Genomic DNA, 10,181 nt, shown 5'->3' with positions numbered 1-10,181 from the left:
TATATATATATATATATATATATATATATATATATATATATATATATATATAGTCATGAATATAAACATGGACGTACACATAGCTATGAAACCAGTCACAGTTAAGATTAAAGCATGGATTTTGACTTCAGTTTTGATTCAGAATACTTGATGGTCGTCGCTTTCTCCTTAAATGCTGTCCAAGTATAACTCAGTAGATGATCTCTGGAAGAACTAACTTCTAGAAATATTGGTAAGAATTCAATATACTCATTAAATCACTAAAGACATGGCAGAGAAATAAAAATTCCAATTCAGTGCACTATATGGGACAAAGTGAATGAGGGGTGGACAAGACAGGTTGGGGCAGTTGCTGCTGTTGCTGCTGCTACATGAGTGTGTTGATGTAATGCTCAAACTGGAAAACCGCGGGACAACCCAATTTTATCGATCTTTCTCTTTTTCTCCTCGAGGTGCCGCAGCACATCACCCAGCAGTAGCATCAACAGCATCAACACTACGTGCACATACACCCTTATTCCTTTCCTCCCTCCTCCAGATATACAAGCATACTCTTCATGAGTCACCATCCTTCTCTTAGGTGACAGAAATAGTAAACAGAGTGATGCAATACTCATCCAGAGAAAGGAGAGAGAGCTTGCCAATGAGAGAAGTTGCGGAGTAACACAGATCGGCCTACGAAGAGAGGGAGATAACTATTAAGCTGAGATGTCTGCAAAAGAAGTGAGAAAGGATACATGTAAATCTGTAATTAGGTTGACATAATGTGTCAAGTTATGGATAGTGAAGTAGAACAGTTCGAAAGAACTAGTAAAAACACCGCTTCTTAAATTGTTTGTTCCAATCGTGAAGTCGGAGTCTGAATCCTATCTTGCTGTCTTGATTGCTGGAAGATGAGAATAATCAGTGGGAAGTTTGAGTATCAGGTCTATATGAACTCACTTTCTATGAAACTATCGTGATGCTAGTCTTTAACAAAGTGGAAAACATGCATAGTTCCTTCTCGATCTCCGACCATAAACTTTTTCCCCCACTCTTTTATCCTTTGTGTCGAATTGAAAAAGACTATTACAAGCTAAAAATAACAATATTGATGACTACATCACCTGCTAATTTACACTATTCGAGAAATGACTTGACGTAATTTGGACCAAACGCTGTCAAAACTACAGCTGTTGCGGTTTTTTCTTTCGAGTCATAAGGTTAAGTTTTTTGAACTGTTCTGAATAATTCAAAGCGCTAAGGCACTGTGCATAAAATAAAGCAATACTGATTGCTTTATTTTATGGATTATGCCTTAACGTTTGAATAATCCAGAACAGACTAAAAAAAAGTTTTTTTCAGGAATGTTGCTGCACTTCCAGAAAATGCGCTAAATTCAAAAAAGCACTGAATGGAAAAGTGGTGAATCAAGCGTTCCATTTTTTAAAACGATAAACAATCGATCGAATGCTTTTTTGCTATACTGAAACATTTTTTATAGGGGCAGCGCAACACAATTACTCGAGCTCTTCCGTTTACCAGTTATCAAACCTCAATTAATTATAGACTATTATTTAGAGATTTGAAAGGACATAGGGCCTTCGAGTTACCAACCTTCAGCTTTGTTTAATTTATTACTGCAAAGTTTTGAGAACATCTTTTCTGATCTTTTCAAGATCAGTATCTAATGACGTGTTTATTACTTTTATACGGGTAGAAGTAGCAGTATCGAAGATACACTAGCAAAAAGATCGATTCCATTCTCCATCATTCTTCCTGGATACCCTAGCTTTAGTGGCATTTCAATAAATAGCACTGACTTCAAAAACATCATATAGAATATAACATGCAGCGAATCCAAGATCGGTATCAACATCATTCAGTGGTATGCCAGACGCAATAGACTACTATATCATCACATCCCCATTCACTCAACCCTTTTATACTAATGAGACCAAGTACAATGCCCCATGTAGATGGCCTTGGCAGTAACCTCAGTTCTATGTAACGTGAATGGTGATGAAAGCTTTGGATAATGTTGAATCTCAAACTGTTAATGAATACTGAACATAATAAGAAATGACGAAAGGGTGACTAATGAATGTTATCAAACAGCACCACGTTTGTTATTGATTAACGTAGGTTCTGAGAATTGTAAGCCTTGTTTTACTCAAATATAATGTGGTACTTTAAGTAACGTTCACAACCTATTTCCCATCTTTTATGTCCAATATAATAAAGTTTCGAAGATGACATTAACGACAACTTACATCTCGCATCCAAATCCTTGAAATCAAATCGGACACCTTGTGCACTGTTTTTCAGTATAGAACTTAGATGTTCACCACTGGCCACTGGAAAATTCGTCCATATTATTCCTGTTCAACGAAAGGCTCAAAAATGTTTACACTTTTTAATAGTAAGTTACGTGAATTTAAGTTACAAGTTCTTAGAAAAGAAACACTAGGGAAAAGAAACTCTTCCTCAGCGTTTTTGGGAAAGATTTGCGTTGACAGTCGTAATATTCTCTCATCTAATCTGTTCGACCTAGCACTTTTTAATATATCATTTCGAAATAACTATTGCTAATCATAATCCGTCAGACACTAAAAATCAAACTTTTCCATAAGTCTGTTAACCATGTTAGATCTCGCTCACACTCTTTAATCATAACATACCTCACCTAGCAATCGTTGCTCTGCAAAATGCTGTATTCATCAGAGTAAATATGGAATAATCGTAGTCAGAAAAATTCCTAATATCTAGCTAGAAAAATTTTCAGTATCTTATTGGGACGGGAAATAGGACATTTTACATCAAAGACATTTTACACATAAGGCATTTCACATTTTATATATAGGCAATAGGGAATTTTACATTAAAGCCATTTTACACGTAATTAAAGTGTTAAATGAAGCCTCTTTCATTTATCAGATCGTAATGAAACCGCTGATGGATCAGTTAGGTGCACCTGAACCTATTCTCTGTCCATTAATTTGAGTTCATGTTAAGAATAATTGGAAATTATTCAATTCCTCATCAGTGATGAAATAAAATACAGCTAAAGTCAGTAAATTACGATGAGACTCCATCCTTTTTCCTCTTTTGCATCATCGTTCTCATCAATATTTGTAAAAATTTGGTCAAAGTGGATATCGATGGTATGAACAAAGCCGAAAAAAATACATGAAGGTGGAAATTTTAGAAATAGAAAAGTATTGCAGAGTGATCTTCAACCACACAAGTTGTGCGCCTATAAGGTTATCATATAGGATGGATGAGAATAAGCCTAAAAAAATAAAAATAAATAGAAAGGTGGGGAAACTTACATGATCTACCTGTTGTTTGTCCCAGATCGATCGTTGTCGGTTTCACGTCCTCATCATCGAGCTCTTTTGGTGGTGTCGGTGGGCGGGGAGACACTTCGAAACCGCTATAAGTGAATGGTCATGTGAAGATATCGCAGAAGTTACTTTTTTGCCTTCTATTACCACGATTACTTCTCTTATCCTCTTCAGCAAATCTCACCCGGTTATCCATGTTTGGTCAAACCAACTACAGTGGAGCTACTTACCTTTGTTTTGGCGAGTCAAAGCCACGGTCGAGCTGTATTATATCTTCGGAGGCCTGCAATCAATATTTACATGATATGTTTAAACAGACATGAAGAATATGTAGTAGAATTCAATAGTTTGAAAAGTTGAGAATTCAAAAATGAAATGCTCAATTTACAGCGGAACATATTTGGCAATGGAAGAATGATGTGAAATGGAATATACTTGGACAATAATCTTAATATCACATCTACTAAGAGTTTTTATCAGTCGGCTCCTTTGCTTTACTACTTATGCCAATATCATTTGTTTTTTGAGATCGCCTGAAGTCAAGCAGTTGTTGAATCCAAAAAAGAAAGCCAACCTGGTGTGGTATAGTCAACGGTCCTTTTCTGTCAAACATACTTTCTTCTGCACTGCTATCATCTAAAATATGAAAAACATCAGTAGTAGAGCATTTAGATTACCCAAAGCCCTAAAAATGATAAGAAAAACAAATGATTATTCTATCATGAGATGCAAAAATGTAGGAATTGGATTGTACGCATGACTAAGACATACCATGTTGTGGAGCACTTGCAGTGAACATTTTCGTAATCATGTCTACATGGTCATGTACATCAGCAATTTCATCATTTATTGCATTCCCTATATAAATTTAACTACTGTTGAAGCAAGTAGCTGTAAAATATGCTATGTTAAAATATATCTGAAAATATTCTGTAGCAGTCATACAACGCAAACAATTGATTACCTACTCGCCGTTAATTAAAATAATAGATAACACGCAAACTTGGGCCAATATAATGATTTTTAACTTTGAAATGAGTACAAAGAAATTAAAATGAGGTTAATTCAAAAACTTCTCAGCATAAAGAAAAATGAAATGAGAATGGCTCATCCACTGATGTTCTAATCGCATAGTAGCCGTTCATTTAAATCAAACAAAAGACTGGAGAACGATAGGAAACATTAGACAAATATCGTTTCGTGACTGCTCTTTCAGAAATTCTAACGTTTATCCAATATTCATTGCATTCATGAGATGGTCGGGTGATACTGGGACAAGATTTGAGTAGCTGGCGTACATGACAAAATGGAAAAGAGCTACTTGTATAGGTGTAGAGTGGAACAGCGATAACATAAATGACGGGAAGTAAAATACTGACTCATTCATTTTGCTTTAAAGATCAATCATTGTACAGTACAATACACATGCGAAGAAACATGCAAATACAGTGTAATCTTTTTTAGTTTCCTATTGTAATTCATCTTTCCTTTTTAAGTTCCATTCCGTTCCTTTAAATATCCGCTTAAGTTCTATATCTCTCTGAGTTCTATATCTTGAATTCTATCTCTGTGCGGTTCATTGTTTACATAATCCAATGAACTTTTCTTTGTAAAAACGCTATATGAGAATAATAAACTTGAAACGAGATGCAAAAGGATGCTTATGAAAATGAAGTGTTCAGCAAGAAAAATAAAAAACCCAAATTTGAGCATTACTCACCCGCAGACTGAACAGCTTTCACACTAGCTTCAACTTCAAGATCGGGATGACTTGCATTGATGTCTGCCGCCTCGCTAGCATACTGTCTCCAATCCAAGCCCCATTGCTCTGATGGATAACCACCCTGATAGGCACCATGTGCCGGTTCGTGGAGCATTGTATGACGCCCTGCATCATGCTCTGAAGCATTATTAATCTCATCGTCAACTGAATCAAATCATGTCTGGGCTTTATTGCCCAATTGATTCGGTCCTATGTAAGTCACCGTATATGTCACAATGCTCCTGATTTTGTGATTCAGATCTGTCAAAACATCAGCAGAATTTTCAGTTGTTGCATCTGGAACAGGTAACTTGATACTAGAGAGAAAGAGAATTTGCCATCGATGTTTCTGTCTGAAACTCTTGATGCCCATCAAGATTTGAGAAAATAAGCTGACTGGTGTATGATGACAGAAACCTCAAATTTCCACCGTTACTATCCAGTATGAAAAGCATGTCTAACTCAAAATGATTATACCTTAAAATAATTCATAATCGCTTACCTTTAAGCGGGTCACCAGCTATCTCCGCTTTCTGTAATGTGTTTGTTAAAATATCCGCAGCATGATGAGTGGTATCCGAAATCTCACGGGTGAGATCATCAAATTCCCCCTCGAAAGTATGCATTGCTTTCGCGCCTTCATCCACCAAATGTGCCACATCTGCACCCACATTGCCAGCTTTCTGTGCTGTACTCGACAGCATTTTTGATGCAGTATCATTGGCAGTCTCCAGCGTTTGATGTCCCATATCTTTTGACTGTCCTGCCATTTCTTTCAGTTTGTCACCAAAGAGATGTACCGTATCATCAAGAGCTTCCCCCACTACCTTGGCATCACTCACAGCTTTATTTGACGCATCCACTACTTTCCCCACACCTATAATAGTCTAAAATGAAAAAAAAAAAAAATCCACCGTATTGTCCCTCTTTTAGTTGTGCTAATTGAAAATGAATAAAAAGGAAATCTGAAATTTTATTACGAATAGCTGCAGTGACTAATTCCACTCTTTAGCAACAAATAAAGATATAAAGCAAAATAAAAGATATATGATGCTCGTTTATCCTGGAATAAGTCTTCCAGCAGCTGCTCTGCAAACGGAGAACTCCACAAATTCCTTATATCCAAATATCCACAACTATTTATGGGCAAGATTCTCAGGAGAATGGCTACACCCTTAGAATTCAATATCAAGCAAATACTTTCAAAAGGAAGCCCTCGATAAAGTTCGTAGTACTCTTTTCGTTACTTCATTTAGGTGAAGGAAGAAAATTAGCTGACTCAACTCGAGTAGGCACTGTGAACGAAACATAAAAACTTAAATCAAGATCGATATTCGAAATAATAACAGTGACAGTCCGTGATGAGTCAATTTACTTTTTCCCTCTGTCAAACCTTGATCTTTGATACATCCTGCATAAATATACCTGATTTCGCATATTCTTAAAACATTTGATTTGAAACAACCATTTTTCCTATTTTTTATCTTCATAGTAATTTATTTACTTATTGTGCAGCAATTTATGATGCAATAGTAAAACATAAAAATAAATGAAATAAAAAAATTTATGCGTCTGTTTTTATTCCACAGTGCACTCTACAGAAGTCTCAACAGTAATGACATTTATGCAAAGCTCTGGAATCACTCATTCGATGCGAAGAGGAAAGTTTTTATTTGCACTATGCACTTACCAAGTGCTGGGACAATTTTGCAACTCTAATCGTACGAGGAAAAATCCCATGAAACGAGCAACGGATGCAAATTTTGCAGAAACACACTCACCTGTTTTTGCTATATCGCTCATTTTTTCAACCACACTTTCTGCAAATTCTTCAGTTCTAGGCAAAATCCCGCTGTATGGCTCCTCTGATTCAAATCCGTGATCCATTAGGTTTTCCTTAAATAGCATTATTAGCCACTTGGAAAGACAGAATAAGACCTCACACGCAAATGTATATCAATTCGAAAATTAAATTTGATAAATTTCAATCTACAAACCGAAGCATGACACACATAATTTGCAATCATAGGTTACTATGAAACAGTCTTAGTAATCTTGGTCCAAAAGTAATAACAACGTAGAAGATATCCTTTGTTTGCCTCAGCTTTGGTATTTGCTGTTCTTCTTGATAGACTATCACTTAAATAATTCGTTAGACCATCAGTTCAAATCAAACTTGGGTTAGCGGCACCCCTTGGTTGAACGTGTAAAAACCTTCCAAAATACGAAATATCCAAAACTTGACTGACTAACTGCTTGTGCATATAACCAGCATTGACAAGCTGACAAAAAATACTGCGCATGTTGCGCACAATCAATGACTAGCAGCTTATGCTTTCAGTCCCTGCTTCCGTTCTCCTTCACAAAAAATGCCAATCAAGTTGTCATATGAAGTGCACAACAGGATACACAAGAACAATATCAATAACACATCTAAGGACATCACCTGGATAACATATACATGCATAGAATAGAATGAGAAATGATAAAACGACAATTACATGTGGGAAGGACCGGAAAGAGAATACTGATGAAAGGAAATGCACAATGAGTCAGTCATTAAAGAATCTAGAAAAAGGAATAGCTAGAGAGAGCGCTGTCAACTTGTCACAATCGATACACAATATATACCAATGATCTCCCCGTAGTATCATCATATTAGGTAATACAACCAAGAAATAATTTTGCCAGAAACTATTTGTTGAGAAGAGGAATAAGTGAAATGACGAGATAAGGACGAAGAGGAAATACGTAGGTAATTCTAGGAACATAAGATGGACTGGTTTCTACCAGCAGAAAAAGCTCGTCATCATTCGCCTATAATTTCTTCTCTATACTTCCCATTCCACCCTAACAAACACCAATATATATGCTCGGCAAAGCACTGTGTGGGAGGATTATAGAGAAAGAGCTGCATGAGGGATGCTCTCAGCCACTCCGCTCCCATAACTTTATTACTTCAGGAAAACAAAGTGCATAAGAGTTTGCAGGCTCCTCCATTGTTGCATTAAAGGGTGAATTTTTCCATCAATATCAGTAACGAGACAATACATCGCATAAAGATACCTTCCAACTAACTATAATTTGCTTAGTGAAATAAAAGGTAAAAAGCAAGGCTGGAAGACTTATTTTTGACTTCTAAGAAACCTAAAGGATATCGATAAATTTACAAACTCCCGAAGATTTGGGAAGAAATGGGTAAGAAACTCGACATTATGAGGCAATTCAGCATCTTAAGGATTTAGAGACTTAAATCCTACGTTAATATGTAAGACAACGTAAACAATCTAACACGTTGTCCATAAGTTCTGAAGGGACCTGAATCATTTAGAATTTTGGAATATACCAACTATGCAATTTAAATCCAAAAATGTTGTATCAATTAAAGGGGTATTGAGTATGAATGTGACCGTAAAATTTACAGATTAAGAATGATAGCAAAAAAATGCTGAATCTAAAGGTGTGAGAGCATCCAGATACCACCATCTGACATTTTTGAAGATCTCTAAATACTTTTCTTAATTTCTGATAAATGCCAAAACAAGAAATGTAGAAAGTTAAGAAGAAACATAATATCGGAGGCCTCCATCGTTTTCTATTAGTAGTCAACACATATTCATAGAAATGGTACAGGAATGGGAGGAAATCAAACAGCCAATTCGGTAGGTGGATAGGATGAAGCACAAAATGGACGCCCTACAAAGAATAAACTAGTGTAATCCTTTTATTCACTAAAGAACAAATAAAAATACGACTGCCAGTTTACTAATCTCGAGCATTCACGATAGCACCAAACCATACACTTCAAATACGTTATTCGTCAACAAATAACCTTCTTGAATAGCAGACATTCTGTTATAAATCCAAACTGATGTATAATTATTTAACATTAGAAGATCAGCTTTTTTTCTCCTTATGATGCTCTGTCTGTCCTCATAGGATCGGATATGACGTGCAGATATCGCTATCGGAAAGCAGAATGCTCAAAACAATCGTTAATGTATTCAAATTTTCACTTCTACTTCCTTTAACGAAGAGTAAAACCCGAAAAGGACTTAAAAGTTTGACAAAGAGAAGAAAGTAAACTGAAAAAACTAGAATTCAAAATAACCATTACGCTGCAGATGCTAAAAGAGTGAAGAAGTTATTTCATTTCAAGAAGTTCATAGATGTAAGCAATAACTGACAACTCACAACAGGATATCTTCGATCTCTTGTCTTCTTTTCATCAGCGCCAACATTATGCATTTGTAACATTCTGAATGACAACGTGTCACCAACTAATCCAATACTAAAAGATGCAAACTTGACAAAAATAATGATAGGCACTAAAAATATATAAAATAAACAATTAATATCTCTGCAATAATTTCTGTTAAAGAAGGCTGAAATTCTACAAGGAACCAGCGATATCTGTAAAAAAGAAAAGAAAATAGGAAAAAAGAAAGATCACTGAGTTGGTTTCCGATACGAAAATTTGCATTAATGGATGAGATAGTCCGAGAGAATACGTCTCGGATAATTGTGACTGGTGTAGATCATATCTCAGAAACATGAGAGTAATAAAAAACTGTAACAGATATTGCTGACTCATTATTTACTTATCTCCAGTGCTAAAACGTGTGGAATCCTAAATCCTGTCCCATTTTTATTCTTAATATTTTAAAATTGATTGTATCGTTCATCCTTATTTAAATACCATCAAACATAACACGTACTAATATTCTTTGCAAAATGAAGGAAAATCAAAAACAATCATTGCAGAAACAAACCAGAAAGCCTTTTTTTATGGCTTTTAATATACTGTTAACCTTCAAACTACCAGTTATTATATTTTCCTTGCTTTTACTCCCAATCTGCTAACTGCATAGCTAAAAATGATTACCTCTGCTGCACATCGCTGTGTTCTACCTTCACGAATTCACTGCTTCCGTCAGAGGAGCCTGAAGGACTAGCAATTACGTCATACGTGTCTTCACCGCCAACTGTTTGTGTTGTCAGTTGTTTGGCTGTAATGAGTACCGCCGATTCAGCTGGTAGGCCACTGACAACAGGTTCGAAACCCCAACTCCATTTCCTATAACGTTTTCAGT

General features: G+C 35.9%; 1 protein-coding gene across 2 annotated transcripts in view; it reads right to left on the bottom strand.

The window, feature by feature from the left end:
* The window catches only part of LOAG_16431, a gene marked incomplete at both ends in the record, with an annotated part of 13,752 nt that extends 3,590 nt beyond the window's left edge, over nt 1-10,162 (bottom strand). The window contains 11 exons of one of the 2 annotated variants that reach the window (XM_020449084.1): nt 2,253-2,336; nt 3,312-3,415; nt 3,557-3,609; nt 3,901-3,962; nt 4,098-4,184; nt 5,047-5,226; nt 5,591-5,965; nt 6,870-6,984; nt 9,283-9,379; nt 9,974-10,097; nt 10,138-10,162. In XM_020449084.1, the coding sequence (XP_020307455.1) occupies nt 2,253-2,336; nt 3,312-3,415; nt 3,557-3,609; nt 3,901-3,962; nt 4,098-4,184; nt 5,047-5,226; nt 5,591-5,965; nt 6,870-6,984; nt 9,283-9,379; nt 9,974-10,097; nt 10,138-10,162 (1,306 nt within the window). The remainder of the gene's footprint in view (nt 1-2,252; nt 2,337-3,311; nt 3,416-3,556; nt 3,610-3,900; nt 3,963-4,097; nt 4,185-5,046; nt 5,227-5,590; nt 5,966-6,869; nt 6,985-9,282; nt 9,380-9,973; nt 10,098-10,137) is intronic. The other variant, XM_020449085.1, reaches the window with a different exon arrangement.
* Between the last annotated feature and the right edge of the window lie 19 nt (nt 10,163-10,181).

Source organism: Loa loa (assembly GCF_000183805.2).
Source record: "Loa loa unplaced genomic scaffold supercont3.3, whole genome shotgun sequence".
In the NCBI taxonomy this organism is placed as follows: Eukaryota; Metazoa; Nematoda; class Chromadorea; order Rhabditida; family Onchocercidae; genus Loa; species Loa loa.
Note: the sequence above shows the minus strand (reverse complement) of the source record. Positions and strands in the feature narration are given on the sequence as shown.